At 36.4% G+C, this 18,678-nt stretch overlaps 2 protein-coding genes and 1 pseudogene across 2 annotated transcripts; all 3 read left to right on the forward strand.

Moving 5' to 3' along the window:
• Positions 1-829: 829 nt before the first annotated feature.
• LOC103930796 (2-hydroxyisoflavanone dehydratase-like) lies at positions 830-1,992 on the forward strand. Its single transcript, XM_018643391.2, has one exon. It carries the CDS (start codon positions 896-898, stop codon positions 1,859-1,861), a length of 966 nt encoding a protein of 321 aa, XP_018498907.2. The 5' UTR covers positions 830-895; the 3' UTR covers positions 1,862-1,992.
• A 4,920-nt stretch (positions 1,993-6,912) lies between these two features.
• Positions 6,913-9,477, forward strand: LOC103930797 (annotated as a pseudogene).
• A 1,562-nt stretch (positions 9,478-11,039) lies between these two features.
• LOC103930798 (2-hydroxyisoflavanone dehydratase) lies at positions 11,040-12,227 on the forward strand. The gene has a single exon (XM_009340171.3). The coding sequence runs from the start codon at positions 11,097-11,099 to the stop codon at positions 12,114-12,116; it is 1,020 nt and encodes a 339-aa protein (XP_009338446.2). The 5' UTR covers positions 11,040-11,096; the 3' UTR covers positions 12,117-12,227.
• The last annotated feature ends 6,451 nt before the right edge of the window (positions 12,228-18,678 follow it).

Below are 18,678 nucleotides of genomic sequence, written 5' to 3' on the forward strand. Positions count from 1 at the left end.
AAAATCTGAAACTTTTACACGAACAAGTTAAAAGACTCACAAACAACCTCAAATTGGAATTACTCCAATATTCATCCGTTTGTTCACTTTTTGCTCAAAAAAAAATTGTATGTCCTACATTTGAATTATAATTCAAAATATCAAAATATTATCAAGACAATTATCAAAATATATTTAAAATAAGAAAAAATATATAATATAAAATCGAATCATCGTTGTGCCTCTTGAAAAACTGACGAAAGAAAACTGGAGTTGGATTGGAAGAACATACTAGAAGCAAGTGGAAGAGCCCAGCTTCGTCAGCCTCCTTTAAGGAAGAAATGAAATAAATAAATAAATAAATAAAGAAAAAAAAAAGGGCAGATGCGGTAGAATACACAGTATTTTAATACAAATGGGTTTTATTATTTTATTATAGTTAATTTGATCGTTTTACCTCTGAAATGTATCTTCAACAACCTCAAAAGTTTATCAGCCGTTGGATTCATTAAGTGCCCTCCTACAAGCTAATGATGGAAATTATCAGCCGTTGGATTCATTAAGTGCCCTCCTACAAGCTAATGATGGAAACTTTCTGTTCGTGTAGGGAATTAGGTAGGCTGAAAATTATTTAAAAAATTATTAAAATTGTTAGCAAGTTGTTTGTTCATCGTCGAGTGATTAAAAATTATTATAATTTTTTTATTTAAAATTGAATAGAAATAGTACTTGATGAAATCTGACCGTATGATATACGATGAACGAACGTGATTAGAGGATTCAGAAATCTTCACCAAGAAGATACGAGAGGGTTCTCATACGTTACTAACATATAGAAGCAACTAATGCTGCACGCCCCAACAAGAAATCTGATATTTTTCAACGACGACAAAGGTGCGCATAATTCTCTGAAACTATGGCTTGCATTGCCAAGGAGGTAGAGACAGAGCTTCTCCCCTTTCTCCGAGTCTACAAGGACGGCTATGTCGAGCGACTCTTAGGCTCTCAATACGTTCCCCCGTTGCTCGATGACCCCGAAACAGGAGTCTCCTCCAAAGACATCACCATTTCACAAGACCCTTTGATCAAAGCCAGAGTCTTTCTTCCAAAACTCGATGAACCACATCAGAAACTCCCCGTCTTGGTCTACTACCATGGTGGGGGTTTCTGCGTTGAGTCCGCCTTCTCATCCGATCACCACCGCTATCTTGACGGGTTGGTCTCCCAAGCCAAGGTTGTTGCTGTGTCGGTCGAGTATAGGATGGCTCCTGAACACTGTCTCCCTGCTGCATATGAAGACGGCTGGGCTGCTCTCCAATGGGTCGCCTCGCATTTCGCTGAAAACGTCATTGATGACGAGCCCTGGTTGACAAATCATGGAAATTCGGAACGTTTTTTTCTTGGTGGAGATAGTGCAGGAGCCAATATGGCTCATAACATTGCCATGAAAGTTGGGAAGGAGGGCTTGCCTGGTGGTTTGAAGGTGTTAGGAGTCTCTCTCACACACCCTTACTTTTGCGGTTCAAGGGAAATTGGATCGGAGACTTGTGAAGATCCTGAGGACTTTGGAAGTCTGGTTTGGAACTTTGTATACCCTTCAGCGCCAGGCGGTGTTGATTGTCCGATGATCAATCCGGTGGCTCCAGACGCACCGAGCCTGGCGGGACTCGCGTGTTCGCGGTTGTTTGTGAGTGTTTCTGAGAATGATGAACTGAGACACAGAGGCATAGCTTACTATGAAGCAGTGAAGGAAAGTGGGTGGGAAGGAGAAGCTGAGCTGGTTGAAGTTGAAGGAGAGGATCATGCATTTCATATTTTGAAATTTGAGACTCCAAAAGCTAAGGATTTGACCAGAAAAGTGGCCGACTTTCTCATCAAGTAAAACCGCCATTTTCTGTTTTTTTTCACTTGATTTGCACTGTAATTTCCAACAAGAGTTTATCCAAACCCCCACCTTTTCATGGCTGTAATCTCTATTTGAATAATTGGAATCAATAAAGAGTTTTTGGTTTTTTTTTTTTTTTTTTTCTGACAAGATGATATTCTAACTAGTGTAATTCATAGGGAAATTTATTATAATTTTAGATGCAAGATTGCAGAAGTGCTACCCTAACTAACTACCAGTAACCACTTAAACCTAATGAAATTGTCTATGGTGCTGTAAAGTCATCACCTACTCCAGTATTACGAATTTAGAAGTTAAAAACATAAAAATAAAAAAAATAAAAAAAAAAAGAAAACGTTTTAGGGGTCAAAGTGACCACAATGTTTGAATTGAATATGGAAAAATATGAGAACGATCGAGGCACCTCTCCTTGGCATATCCCTTTAGCCTCAAAATTCACGTTCAATTCCATACTTTTTCTTTATCTTTTATCTAAAATCTCTCCAATGTCTTCCAGCACCAAATTAATGAGCACACTTATGGAACGCTTTTGGGCTCTCCATACGTGCCCCATCTCCAAATCAAGAAACCTGTCTCCTCCAAAGATATCACAATCTCAGACAACCCCAATATCTCTGTTCGCCTTTACCTCCTTCCAAACCTTCCTCAAAACCAAACCCAAAAACTTGCCATCTTGGTCTACTTCCATGCCGGTGGGTTTTGCATTGAATCCTCCTTCTCATTTCTTGACAACTGCTTGGTCTCGTGATATGAGTAGGGATAAAAACACTTAAAAATACTTACAAGAGTACAAATTTATCGTAGTATTGTAGCTCAAGTAAGGTTGTTTTCCACAGAGATTGAATGAATAATTTGTATATAAAACCAACTCTTAGTTAAACTAAAGTTTGGAAAATGTTGATTTTGGAATTTAAAATACTAAAAACGAATTTTATATAAAAACAATTAAATAATTCAAAAATCAATTTGAAAGAAAAGGGTTTTATTTTTTATTTTTATTTTTTACATAAAAATAAATAAATTGTAAAAGCACCAGAGTTTCGCCGTCACCTTAATAGTTCTATGTAGTTCTCCCAATCACTTATGAATTACCGATGCATATTTTGAAGGTTAGGTTTTTCTAAAGTATGTCATACTTGGAACGTCCAACATAGAACGTATATCTGACATGCAACATGTCCGAACGTTCAAATCAAATATGAACATGAAAGACTTATTAAGTTTTGTGAAAACACTTTGAAAAACCATGCAACCCTTAAGACGTGGTATTCATCCTAAGTGAACTTACAATTATTAACCACAAGAAGCCATCGACAATTTCAGAGAACCTTCTAACCAAAATTGCATCAAATTATTTTTCTAGATATTCTAATGGTGGCCAATCATCAAGACAATTAGATAGTTTCAAACGCGATGATTAATAATTCAAAACATGCATGCATAATATCACAAGTAAATTGAAAATAAACTACATATTCTTGCTTAGGCTCGTGACCTTGCCCTAGCAAAAGCAATTAGTTACAAACAATCATAAAACAAAATATTATTAAGAATATGGATAGAAAACACCTTATAAATAAACTTAAATTGTCAATAGCTCTCTAAGCCGAATTCTCCAAAGTAGTGCGTCGCTCCCTAACGGCTAATATCCTTACTTATACTAATACAAAATAAAATCATACCTAGAAAAGGTCTTAGAATAAAACTAGGAAACATAGTAAAATAATAAATTAGCAATTAAAAGGTTTTCTATTTAAACTGAAATTTGGACTGTAGAGAAAATCAGACTTTTGACCAACCAAATCAACTCTGATTTGATACCAAAAGGTCTCTTTTGAAGGATTTGGATCTCATATGGATCCAAATTATAGAGATCTTAGGGATTCTCACATTCTAGCCGATCATCATACATCGTGTATCATAAATCATTTTGAATTTTTTTATTTAAAATTAAATATAAATAATATCTAATAAAAATTGGCCGCACGACGTATGATAAATGGCTAAGATGTGAGGATCCCTATGATTCTCGCAAAGAGGATCCGGAGAGGATTTTCATCCTCTTTTGAATTGTCACCAACAAATCCTCAGAAAGAATCTTTCTCAAAATATGCCATCTTGATCTCTAAAATAACCAAAACGTCTATAAACGCCAATCTGGGAAAGCTGCCCGGTAAGTCTTCTTTTCTTCGCCGTAGTCAAACGGCTTAGTTGAAAAATTTAGAATTTTGAAACAATCATCTTTGAAGACTCATGAACATCCTCGAATTGAAATTACTCCAAAATTCATCCGTTTGATTACTTTATGCTCAAGAGGAAGTTGAATATCCTACATTAAAAATATAAATCAAAGTATCAAAATCTCACCAAAATAACTAATAAATTATAACTAAGAATATGGTAAAATATATAGTAAAATATTGACTCATCATCTCGAAAGCCAAGTCCTAGCTATCTCTGTTTGTGAGTTAAAACAATCACCGTTGGCTCGTAGAGTAATATTTTTTCTCAGTGGATATAGGCTTCACACTTTGGCCTATAGACCCTTCAGAAGCTAAAATATACAAGTTCAAAGGTTGGCCCCTTCTTGGTGGCATCAAAACAGGAGGTTCTGCCATATACTGCTTAATTTCATTAAAAGCTTTTTGGTGACAAAGTCCACATACAAAGTTTTCTTCCCCAGATAATCAAATGGTGAATCCGGCAGGTGAGGGTGCACCGAGCTTGGCTGGGCTTACGTGCTCTCGGCTGCTTGTGTGTGTTGCTGGAAAGGATGAGCTGAGGTATCGTGGAGGTGTTTGTTATTACGATTAGGTGAAGGAGAAAGGGCGGAAAGGTGAAGTGGGGCTGTTTGAAGTGGAAGGAGAGGGTCATTGCTATAAAATCTTGTGTGAGCTTGAGACTGAGATTGAGAATGTTAAGAAAATGATCAAATGTTTGGCTTCTTTTCTTGTCTAAACAATCATTTCAAGATAGTTTGTAGGATAAAAACAAAACTTCTTGTTTGAATTGATCATATTTGTGCATGTGGTCCAATATTTTAGTAGACAAAGTGTAGAGTTTCTACCCATAAGTCCCGGGTTTGGACTACCCCTCCCCAGAACAATCGTAAATTTTTAAAGTAAAAAAATTTGATCAAGCTTGTGTTTTCAAGGGGGTTTTGGCTTTTCTCAACCAGATTCCGCAAAATATGATTCCCTAAATCAAGTACATCACTAATCAATAGAGTGATTCAAAATCTTTTTATCAAGGTATTAAATATCAGTACATTCAAAAATATTAACATACTAAAATTTTGATCAAGCCTTTGAGCCAAAATCAATCCCTTTATTTTCCATTGGAATTGCAGACCGTCTGTTTTGGGCATTATTTTGGTGATCCGTTTGGTAACCATTTCAAATTTAGTGTTCAAAAAAATGTTAATGGAAATTAAAACCAAGCCAAAATTTGAAACCTCACAAAAGTATAGCCATTACGTTTTTAGTTTTTCGTTTTCACCTTTTGAGGCAAACATGGTGCCAAAATATATGAACGTTAGTTTTGATTTTGTGTGCTTTTTAATTATACATTATTTTGTACATGTATCCACCATTCTTTCTCAATTATTCTATATATATCCCTCATTTTTCCCACGTAAGCTGAAAACCAAAAACAAAATGATAGGACTATTTATGTTAAATTTACTATGTAAAGAAGAAATTGATGGCTTAGTCAAATGTCACAGACTATTTTTGATATAAATCCAAAAGAATATACAAAAAGTTTTGAGGGGTGAGAAGATCTCAATGGGCTTCTTAAATGAGCTTCTTGCTAAATTTTAGAGAGGATTTCGAAAAAGCCATCTACAATGACACTCTCTGTCCACCTCCTAAGATCGGGATTCTCCTAAGAGCTCATAAATCTAGGGAGTAAGAAAGAAGCTCCTAGCATTGCTTACTAATATTTTAAATAAAAACTCTATTCCTATTGTAAAATTAACAAAGAGACAGGACAAAGGTCCACTTCCAACAACACCGATACTGTCCCCAACTTGGTAATTACCACCTGCATAATCCGTCAGGTATGAGGTATTAGTTGGAGTGGGGTCATGATATTTAGACCATTCTTTCTTTATTTCTCTAGCCGATGTTGGATTTCAACACTCCCTCTCACGTGGGACCCAATTAGTGGTTCACATGTGGGAGATTCACACATTGGCAACCATGTGGAGCCGAGGAGAATCACCCTACACGTGGGGCCAAGAGACCCACCATTATCGCGCGGGGCCAAGAGGACCCACCCATCATGTGGCAATACGTACAAGCCCGCTCTCTGACTCTAATACCATGTAGAATTATCAAAGAGACGGTCCAAGGGCCCACTTCCAACAATACCGATATTGTCCCCAACTTGGTAATTACCACCTGCACAATCTTTCAGGTGTGGAGTTTTATCACAAAATGCATCGGTATTAGTTGAAGTGGGGTTAAAATATTTAAACTCTTCTTTCTTTATTTCTTTAGCTGGTGTGGGATTTCAACACCTATTGGTCCACAATTATTATGACTCTAACCAGAGAGTGTGATTGGAGTACAATTTTTAGAGAGCTCCAAAAGTAACTTTATAGTCCTTTTAATTAACTTTTTTTTTTTGAGTACATTAATATTTTTACACTAAGGGAAGGAGGAGTTCGGCGAAGCCACACAATAAGGAACCTAATTTGGTATCGAATTTACCATCCACGAGATTCGAACCTAACCTAAGACCTCTCATCTCTAGGTGAAGAGAAATACCACCAGACTGTAGTACTGAAGGGCAACTAAAAATTAATTAAAATATGGAAAACATAATTAAAGATGCTGCATAATTTATGTTGCTGGATGATGACCTAGCGGCTAATTTGTTTGATGTTACTGCATGGCAACCAATTGTCAACCATGGAATCTCTCTTTATTTGTTTTCTAATGAGTTAATGCAAGCTCCTATATTAATAGGCACATTCACACCCTCAAGTTTCACACATCTTCATAACTTATCCATCTTCTCTAATGGCTTACATCACATTTGAATTAGCCTTTAAAAACCAACCTTTCCTCAGAGTCTACGATGATGGCACAATGGAACTGCACAGTTTCGATTCATATGTGCCCCCATCTCCGGATCAAGATCCGAAAACTGGTGTCTCCTCCAAAGACATAACCATTTTAGACAACCCCAACATCTTCGCTCGCTTTACCTCTTGATAGAGATTTTTACCACCTATAAAAATAAGGATAAAAACACTTAAAAATACTTGTGAAAGAATAAGGTAGTTGTAATATAAACGGCTCAAGTAAGGTCGTTTTCCGTAGGGATTGAATGAATAATTTATGTAAATGCCAAATCTTAATTAATTATATAAAAATAAAGATTGGAAAAAGTTGATTTTATGAGCTAGAATATTAAAAACGAATTTTAAATTAAAACAAATAAATAACTTGACAAAGTAAAGAAAACAAAAGGAAATAGTTTTGAAAACCAAATTGTAAAAGCCTAGGGTTCCGCCAGTCCCCTTAACAATTCTATGTAGATTTATCAATTACTTATGAATTACCCGTGCAACTTTGAAGATTAGGTTTTCCTAATGCATATTCTACTCATGGTATTCAAGCTAGAACGTATATCAAACATGCAATCCGTCCGTTTTTAGATCAAATATAAACATGCATGACTCATTACGCTTTGTGAAAATCCTTTGAAAAATCATGTAACCCTTAAGACGTGGTATTCATCCTAGGTGAAATTACAACTATCAACGACAAGAAGCAATACTCAATCCCTTGGTGGTATTCCGATCGAATTGCATCCGATTACTTATCTAAACATCCTAATGGTAGTTAAGCATTAAGATATAGAGACAGTTTAAAGCACAGTAATTAATAATTCAAAGCATGCATGCATAATATCATAAGCAATTAAATAAAAAACTACATATTCATGCTAAGGCTCAAGACATCGCCCTAGCAAACGTAAATTAGTTACGAACAACCATAAAACAAAAGGAATTTTATTGAGATAGAAAAAAGATAGAAAATACCTGGAAAATAAACTTCAAAAACCCTCTAGAGTAGTGCGTGCGTTCTCCTCCAATGTTGCCTAGAGAACCCTAATGGCTAACAAGCCTTATTTATACTAATACAAACTAAAACCCTAAAAAGTCTTAGAGTAAAACTAGGAAACATAATTAAATACTAAAACAGAAAATAAAAGGTTTCCCATTTGAATTAGAATTCGGAGTTATCAGAAAATCACACTTTTGACCAACCAAATCAACTCTAATTTGGTCCCAAAAGGTCTCTTTTGAAAGTTGAAGACGTCCCCTTCTCAAAATACGCCATCTTGACCTCCAAAATATTCAAAACGTCTAGAAACGTCAATCTGAGAAAGCTGCGCGCTGACCTTAATTTCATTGCCACGGTCAAACGGCTTGATAGAAAAATCTAGAATTTTGACACAATCATATTGAAAGGCACACGAACATCCTCCAATTGGAATTACTCCAAAATTCATCCGTTTGATCACTTTTTGCTTTAAAGGAAGTTGAATGTCTTATGTTGAAAATTCTACCAAAATAATTACCAAAATATACTAAAAATAGGGTAAAATATATGGTATAATATGAACTCATCACCTCCCAAACATCCATCAAAACAGAACCCAAAAGCTCCCCATCTTGGTTTACTTCCACGGTGGTGGGTTTTGTGACTCGTCTGCCTTCGGAGTCTTCAACCACCGCTATCTCAACCGCTTGGTCTTGGAAGCCCTGAGTGGTAGCTGTCTCTGTTGACTACAGACTTGCTCCAAAGAACCCACTTCCTATTGCTTATGAAGATTGATGGGATGCTCTTCTCAGGGAAGCAACAAAGACTCAGCTGGTAACAAAGAGCCATAGCTAGTCAACTACGGAGATTTTAATAGGCTTTACATTGGTGGTGACCGTGCAGGTGGAAATATTGGACATAACCTGGCTATGAGGGCAGGAGTTGAGAGCTTGAGTGGTGGTGTCAAAATTTTGGGTGCATATTTGGGCCACCCATTTTTTTGGAGTTCCAAGCCAATTGGGTCAGAACCCAAAGGTGAAGATTTTGAGAAGAGTCCAATTCGCAAATTTTGGGACTTTGTTTATCCATCAGCTCCTGGAGGGATTGATAATCCAATGGTGAATCCAGGGGGTGAGGGTGCACCAAGCCTGGCTGGGCGTACGTGCTCTCGGCTGCTCCTGTGTGTTGCTGGAAAGGATAAGCTGAGGGATCGAGGTGTTTGGTATTATGATTTGGTGAAGGAAAGCGGGTGGAAAGGAGAAGTGGAGCTGTTTGAAGTGGAAGGAGAGGATCATTGCTTTCATTTCCAACCTGAGATTGATCCTGATAGTGAGAATGTTAAGAAGGTGTTCAAACGCTTGGTTTCTTTTCTTGTCTAGTTAATTTAATATCATGCTAATAAGTTTCATCATGGAGCATACGCATGGCTTCTTTTCTTGTCAATTTTATATCATGCTGATAAATTTCTTCATGAAGTAGAGATTGACTGTACTTTGTTTGGCAAATAAATAAATAAAATTAAATCTGAATTTATACATTGTATCTTGTTAGAATGTACGAAGTATCCCAACTGCCTTTGTAGATCAAAGTAAAATAAAAAGTGACCTAATTCTGGTGTACTCTCCTAACTTCTTATGAAATATTACTGGAGTGAGCAATTTCTTTCAATCCTAACTGCTCAATCAGCATTGCTAATTATAAATATTTTTATTACCTTTGTTATTCAATTATTCATTTCTTTCGTCATTTAATCGAGCTGCTTCAAGTGATACCATAGCGGGTTTATTCCGAATCTGTCATCGTTAGTTTTACATGACAAGCAAATACAGTACTGGAGTTAAACGTGTCTGAGTGACGTTCCAATGCAAAAGACAGTACACCAAATCGAATTTTCCTTAAAAGCAAACCATTTTTATTTGCTTGCGTTTGTTGGACGGTGGGTATTTTCCATTATTTCTTAGTTTTCTAATTTAATGAGTTTGTTTTACAAATCTGTTCACTCAATTCTTTAGCTTGTTAAAGTAAGAGTGGCAAAGAATCTAATTTCATTTTCTTTTCGCACAATTACTTATATGTGAAATAAATCAAATTCTTGGTGCACTATCTTTATTTAACAAGGATGGTGTCCAACAACAAACTCATCACCAATCCATCACGCAACTAAAAGCTTAAAATGCCTAATAAATTCTGTGATGGTGTAATCGATCAATTATCTATTTGGTTTGATGAGTATGACAACAATGTGTGATGACTTTTTTTGAGTGTGAATTGTTGGAGCAATATTAGAAAATATGAAAAATAACAATATAATTTCAATGATAATAATTATAAAGAAATTCACAACATCAATTATATATAAGATTAATATAAACAATTAGAGAAGGTTAGAAAAACTGACAAACTTGAAGATTGAGGCTTGCATAAATGCAATATCCTAAAGACAGAATTTCGCCCATCCTCTTGTGCTTGTAGTCCAGTAAGCGTTCGTCTCCTTGGATTCAACAATTTATAATCCAAAGTTGAAGCACTTCAATATTCGAATTCTGTCGAACTTTATATATTCCGTACTCTCAAGACACAACTCGATATTTGACAAACGAAGAATGAGAGAAATAGAGTGGAGAAACCCTATTTCTCAAGAGTAAAAATTAACTCTAATTTTATATATTAAATGATAATGGTTTCATGGGTTTATATAGAATCCATTGTGTTGTTTGGTGTAAGGATGCAACTTTGCATCTATGTAACCTACACCACTCATCAAACTACACGTCCCAAATTACAAATAATATGATGCAATTCTTTGCATCAGACGCAACACTTAAGAATAAACAAGATTAATTTTTTCATTCAATATTTTGAAATTAAATACTATAATATCCAATAAATATTATAATATAAATTTCCAACATGAATTTCGTGAAAACAAAATGCAAAAAGTTTCAAGAGTGAGAGAACCAGAGTTATTGACTAGACGAAGACGCATGGTTGCTACTTTCTTTGCTGTTACGTATTGCATTACATCTAGTTTCAAACGCGACGTCTCTCTTCATCTGTTTCCTAATGAGTTAAAAGGAAAACGCTCCCTCTATTAATAGGCACATTCACACCGTCAATTTTCACACATCTTAGTTATCTATACATCTTCTCTAATGGCTTCCATCGCCAAAGAATTAGCCTTTAAGTCCTATCCTTTCATCAGAATCTTTGAAGATGGCACTGTGGAGCGCATTCCTTTTCCGTATTCTTCGTATGCGCCCCCATCTCCTGATCGAGATGCAGAAACTGGCGTCTACTCCAAGGACATCACCATCTCAGACAACCCCAAAATCTTGGCTCGCCTTTTCCTCCCAAATCTCCCTCAAAACCAAACCCAAAAGCTTTCCATCTTGGTTTACTTCCATGGTGGTGCCTTTTGCATGGCCTCTACCTTCTCATTCCTTCACCAACGTTATCTCAACCGCTTGGTCTCAGAAGCCAAAGTTTTAGCTGTCTCTGTTGAGTACAGACTTGCCCCAGAGAACCCACTTCCTATTGCTTATGAAGACTGCTGGGCTGCTCTTCAATGGGTTGCTTCTCACTCAACTAACAAAGGCTCCTCAGATGGTAACAAAGAGACATGCTTACTCAACTATGGAGATTTTGACAGAGTTTACATTGGTGGTGATAGTGCAGGTGGAAATATTGCACATAACCTAGTTATGAAGGCAGGAGTTGAGGGCCTGTGTGGTGGTGTGAAAATTTTGGGGGCATTTTTGTCCTGTCCTTATTTTTGGGGTTCCAAGCCAATTGGGTCAGAGCCTAAAGGTGAAAACTTCGAGAAAACTTTGCATTATTTGGTTTGGGACTTTGTTTATCCATCAGCTCCCGGAGGGATTGACAATCCGATGGTTAATCCAGCGGGTGAGGGTGCACCGAGCCTTACTGGACTAGGGTGCTCTAAGCTGCTTGTGTGTGTTGCTGGAAAGGATGAACTGAGGGATCGAGGTGTTCAATATTACGATTTAGTGAAGGAAAGCGGGTGGAAAGGAGAATTGGAGTTGTTTGAAGTGGAAGGAGAGGATCATTGCTTTCATGTCTCGCTTGGGATTGAGGCCAAGACTGATCAGACGGAGACTACGACTGAGAATGTTAAGAAAATGTTCAAACGCTTGGCATCATTTCTTGTGTAGCTAAATTTATGTCATGCTAATAAGAATCCTCAATTCCTCATGAAGCACAATGTAACTGTCATTGGTATACAAAATAAATAAATAAAACTAGATATGATGAATTATGTATAACATCTCATCTTGTTAGCGAAGTAACCCAACTTGCAAAATAGTGACTCTCCTAATTTTATATGAAATATTTATCTATCTATTCATCATTTAATTAAGCCGCGTCAAGTGGTACCATCGTCAGTCTCACATAATAAGCAGATACACTAGTGTAGTGAAAGGTCTCTGAGTTATTTCCAATGCAAAAGAAAGTGCCTCAATTGGAACTTTTTTTAAAACAAAACAATTCTATTTTCCTGCTGTTGTTGGAGGGTGAATTTTTTCCTTAATTTGTTTGTTTTCCAATTAATGAGTTTGTTTCACACATCATTTTGCTCAAGAGTGACAAAGAATCAAATTCTTTGTGCACCATAAGCATATGAAAGTTCTTTGTATGGCGATCTAAATTTTGATCTTTTTTTTTTTTAATTTTTTTTTTATATTTGTGTTCTTTAATTCATTATGAAAGTCCTAGGATGAGTACTAATTTAACCTAGAGCTGTAAATAGATTCCAACTTAAAACTAATTCAAATTATAATTTAAATTAACCAGTTTACAAACTAAATCCTACACAAATATTCATCATAAATATAAAGAGCACATGATGTAGGATTTAACGAGGCAAAACCCACCATTAGAAAAATCCTCGGACTACCAAGCCAGGAAGCACTAAGAAAGAAAGAATACATAAAGACTTACAAAAACTCATCAACTAGACACCCATACTAGCTAGCAGCTTTGTCTTCGGGCTTTGCGACTCAATCTTTCGTCAACCTTCGAGTTGAAGTGGCACGACACTAACGTGGTCGTCAATCACCTTTCCCTCGAACTTTGCAAGATACTAACTCAATCATGCATAATGTATATATGATGAAGTGTTTGTTGAAAAACAATCAATTACGAAAATCACAAGACACATTTTCATAATGACATTCAATTAAAAACTCAAATGAAAGTAGCATGAAAAATAATATTTTCTCTTAAAAACACATGCTGTCGAAAACATAAGATAGCAGCACTATAAAAATTATTTTTCTTGCTCAAAAATACTCATGCATGTTTTCTCCAAAGACCTGACTTCTCATATATAGACAAAAATCACTGCACACAAGATAAGAACATGAAAACCATATCAACATCCAGATAAACAATAAGTTTATTTTGAAAGCATGCAATCAGATAAATCGCACCAACAAAAGATGTGTTTTAATAATAAATGTAGAAAGGATAACTCATCTTAAAGAGATAAAACACATGATGGGTAAAAGTCCTATCCCAAATACAATAACATGGGATATTTGACGAATGTAGTTGGATGCGTGCATGCAAACGTACTTGAATAAGTATCTCTTTACATAACATTCTTGCGATCGAAAGTGTGAGAGACATCCTTAGACGTAAACAATTACAATTGAAAATATGTAACAAATCTAAGCTATTACAGACTCAGGCATTTTGCACTAACACATTATTTTGAGAACCAATATTGGTTCAGTAAACTTAACAACGTATGCTGGTTTATAAATTTTTGGTTGTATATATAGTCATTTTCATATGCTTATATGACAGTCATAGAGAGTAGCATTCTTATGCAGGCATGTCTTTCTTCTTTGAACAAAAGAGATCATTTTTGGGAGAAGGATGAAAGACATGCCTACATAGAGGAGGTTTTATTACAATTTGTGAAAAACTTGTTTAGATATAGATGCCTTTTATCCGTTTTCTTTTTACTAAATATTTGTGTGTTTAAGAATATGTTTAATTTTCCTAAGTATCACAAACAAATGAGTTATTCTTAAATTATGAAAGGTTCTCAAACCCAAAACCCGACCCACTGCTTTTGTTTTTCCCTCACCCGTGACACATCTCTCCCTTCTTCCCCTTGCTTGACACCTACGTCGCACTCACTCTCTCTAACTCTTAAATTCTCTCATTCTCTCTCTAAGCTCCGAGAGCTTTAGCCTTGCTCTCACTTTGATTCTCTCACAAACCCAACCCCAAAATCACATATTTGGAATCCCCGAGACTCAAGGAACTCAAATACATCCTTGCATGTACCATCAGAGCACCATTTGAGTGATCCACCATTGGAGTCGAGAGCTTCAAACTTCAAAACTCAAAACCCATGTGAGATTTCTCATTTAACCTTTATATTCATGGGTTAAACCCTATCAGGTGATGATTTGAGGTCGAGTTTTGGACTATCTATTCATGCATGCACTCTGCTTTCTATTTCCAGATTTCTGGTGAGGTTCCAGCTAGTTGCAGACCATTACTTTGTCTTGTTATATCTTTGGTATAATATGGTTCCTCATTAGTTTAGCTTTGTCTTAATGTTTAAATGTTGAATTTTGGTCGAGTTTCAACCCTGAATTGGAGCTTGGGAGTTTCCCGGCCAAAAGTTCGGTTTTTTTCTTCGATTGGTTCTGTGACCCGTGAGCTATTTCAAGTCGACCCGACTCACAACCCAAACTTAACCCAAATCCAACTTATCATCTGGCCTAGTCCACTAACCTTTAAACCTTTAACCCAGGCCCAATCCTTTATACCAGGCCTAAAACCCTTAGCCCAACCCAGCAAACCCGATTCAACCCATCAGACCTGAGCCAGATCTGACCTAACCCCAGCCTGAAACCCAGATTCCATGGCCGACGTGTGGGTTGCGTGTGGGTCAGCGCGTGGGCGTTGCCATGGCCGGCACGTGGAGCACACGCTCCTCTGCCGTCGTCCACGACGACATTGGTGACTTTTTCGGCCAACTTTTCAATGACCTAACTCGGCATGTGGCCTTCCAGGTTGCTGCTTCGTGGCGTGCGCGTGGGGGAACTCGAGGTCCCTCCTTAGGTTTTTCGACATGCCGAATCCAAATTCGTTATCCGTTTTCTTAAATTCCATCGTTTTAGTAGCATGTTATTAAATAGTCTCTTTTTGTGTATAGGTGCATCGGATGGAAATGATCCAGTCCTCCCTAGTTCGAGCGGCTCCCCAAGAGCGGAGTATTTATGAGTGGACCCCTTCTCAAATTGAATATTTTATAACTATTGGTCTAGCATGCATTTCATATTTCATGATTTGAATATGTCTTATATGATGCTTTACTTTATGGAGTTCTACATTTATGATTTATCGAGTTTACATTTTATGAACGTTATGAAATGTTTCACTCACACTTTATGAAAGGTTACGACTATCGCTTTTATACTTTATGAGATTTTACTAATTTTATGAACATGGTTTTTGATGATGATTTGAGCTAGAAAGTTTCTATGATTTTATGAGTTGATGCTTTGAGCATTTGAGCTTCAGCGCTTGATACGAGTTTTAAGATATGTTTTTATTGATTATACAGTGGGTTATCATACGACATATACACACAACACGGGTATTAGTCTATGGCCATAAGACATAGTTGAGGATACTTATGTTATACCCCTAGCTTCACTGGCGAAACCAGTGTTGGATAGCTTCACTAGCCACGGCTAGTGTCGGTGTGTTATGCTATATATAGATATATTTCTTCTCTGGCGTAACCCAGAGTTGTACAGCTTCACCTTCGAGTGATGGGGCCTACCATATTTCTTCACTAACGTAACCCAGTGTCATATAGCTTCATCTTTGGGTGATGGACAGGTACTGCCTTCGAGCGACTATGATACCTCTAGAGAGTACAATTTTGATTAGATTTATGGATTTGCCGTCGGGTGTTTATATATCATTTTTAGAGATGATTTTATGATTACAAACATTTCTTACATGCTAGAGTTTCAGAAAAACATATACGTAGTATATTATATGTTTTCAAAACAGGGGGTTATTATGTTCATAAAGAATTCAGGTTTTGAATATTATTAGTATTAATATAAATTATGGTCCACTCACCCTTGTTGTTTTTATGCCCCCTCAGGACATAGTAATGAGGAGTACGACCCAAGCATCGAGGTATTTCCCTACCAGTGACTTTGTGACCTTCCATTTGTGTATGATTCTCTTATGATAATTGTAATTTGATTTCTTATCTACACTCGTACTTCTGTGTTATAGTGCACTCTGGACATAATTGTGCATCTTTTGTTTCGGATTTGAAATTGTTGGTCCTTCCGTTGCACTCACGTTTAATTCGAAATCTTATTCTTGTTTCTCGGCATTTGTATATTCAGAATCATCCTTGTTTGTTATATGACTTTTGAATTACAAGTTCTCTTATATTCTTGTGTATTTATATATTTATGGCTTTTATCACCCTTGAGTATCGGCCAGCACATGCCATTCAGGTATCATTAGGATATATGGGTTGGGGCGTGTCATTGAGCTTGCCTGGCAACCCGTTTGTTGGTTTTTTTTTTATTCTATTTTTTCAGATAAATACCTAAGCCATTTCTACATCATTTCTCATATCCTTTTCATCTTTCCATACTATATTATCTCATTTTAATCCAATTCTTCACATTTTGTTCACCTTAAACACTTTTTTCATACACACCCTTCTCTTACCTCTTCCAATAATCTAAATTTAAAATTTTCAATATTTTTTCAAATGACACTCAAAATATGTCTGGATAACCTTATTCATTTAGCAACAAGTGTCACTCAAAATGGTATTTTAATTCAATTAACCAATAATGTTAAAGAAGATCTTTAAAAATAATAAATTATTGAGGGGTCTGACACTGTTCATTTAAAAATAATATCTTATAGGCTATAATTTTGGACGGTGCTAAAGATAGCCTATTCGGTTGGAGATGGCCTAAGATATGAATTCTCCAAAGATCTCCTAAATCTAGTGAGTAAGAAAGAAGCTCTAAGTTCCTGAATCTCACTTAAATGCCTTCTCTCTCTCTCTCTCTCTCTCTCTCCCCTAGTTTCTCTCTTTAGAAACCCAGATCCAGAGCCTCTTTTTCAGCTTCAACTTTTAGCCACCGCCCTTTGCTCTTGCTCGGGGTAGGCGGCAACCCGCTACCTCATCATTCTCTCTTTCTCTCATTCCCTCATTTGCCTTTTTCTTCTTTGCCTCCCCTTTCACTTCCTCTACTTCATCCCCTCCCTTCATCCATATCTTCCTCCCCTCTTTGCAGTCTCCTTATTTTGTTTTAATCTTGGTTCTCTCTGAGTTTATCTTAGTTTTCCATGAGATGGGTCTCAACTATCCTCTATATTTGTCTCAGATCTGGGCTCAGTGCCTCTTATTTGGCATCTTTTGCCTAATTTTACGGTTTTCTGTCTTTTAACTTTCTGTCCTCCCTCCTCCTTAGTTGTGATACTACATTCGCATCCCAACATGTACCCAGATAGGCGGGCTCTGATCAGGAAAAGGATACCAAATCTACTACCCTTCTTCACTTCCCTTCCCTCAACCGACATACCTATGACGGATCCCCATCAAGGCCAAGTGTTGGGTATTTTACATACCCTTTTAGCCTCACCCTTCTACCCGTATGATACTTTTCTTGTATATATTTGCAGGGGTTCGTGAAGGAGATTTGGATTTGGTGTCTTCTTTCCCGATCCGGAGTTTAGCTTTATCCGAGGATGTGACGGTGATAGTGATGTGGTCTTTGCTACTGGAGATTAGGGTTTTCTACTGCCTTCGTGCCTAAGCTTATGTGGGCCTCCTGTTGTATCTTGGGTTGCTACTCTTATTTTGCTTGAACCTTTTACTTTCCCTATAGTTGTTTACCATATCCTTTTTGGGCCTTGTACTGGTTTTTATCTTAATGAAAGTTGACTTTCTGATATATATATATATATATATATATATATATATAAACAAAGAAACTCCAAGCATTAACTACTAATCTTTTAATAATATTTTAAAATATATATAAACAAAGAAACTCCAAGCATTAACTACTAATCTTTTAATAATATTTTAAATAAAAACTCTATTCCTATTGGTCCACAATTATTATGACTCCTGAACTGGAGATTGTAAATGGAGTATAATTATTTAGACAGCTCCAGAGTTTATGTTGCTGAGTAATGTTATTCATACTATGTTTTTATACCACATTTCTATACCACCTTAGGTAACATTTGATGTGGATAGCCACATCATTTGAAATATATGCAAAACCCAAGGAAAGAAAGGAGAAAGACTCATCGTATACCACAATCATCATTTAATTAACTAGTTTTTCTTAATTATCAGTTTATTAACTAATGAACTAAATTTAAAAATCTGATTAATTCAAATGATGTGGCTGTCCACATCAAATTCCACCTAAGGTGGTATGAAAATGTGGTACAAAAACATGGTATGAATAACATTACTTGGCTATCGACATCAAATGCTAGTACAAAAACATGGTATGAGTAGCATTACTCGGCTGTTCACATCAAATGCTACCTAAGATGGAATGAACATGTGGTACAAAAATATGATTTGAATAGCAGATGATGACCTTGCGGCTAATTTGTTTGATGGTACTGCATGGCAACCAATTGTCAAATATGGAATCTCTCTTTACTTGTTTTCTT

Source organism: the organism of the source record quoted next, unplaced genomic scaffold (genome assembly GCF_019419815.1).
Source record: "Pyrus x bretschneideri cultivar Hongxiangsu unplaced genomic scaffold, Pyrus_bretschneideri_v1 Contig21, whole genome shotgun sequence".
Lineage (NCBI taxonomy): Eukaryota > Viridiplantae > Streptophyta > Magnoliopsida > Rosales > Rosaceae > Pyrus > Pyrus x bretschneideri.

Excerpts from the sequence above, each read along its gene's own strand:
- LOC103930796 (XM_018643391.2), top strand. The coding sequence starts at position 896 with ATGGCTTGCATTGCCAAGGAGGTAGAGACAGAGCTTCTCCCCTTTCTC.
- LOC103930798 (XM_009340171.3), top strand. The coding sequence starts at position 11,097 with ATGGCTTCCATCGCCAAAGAATTAGCCTTTAAGTCCTATCCTTTCATC.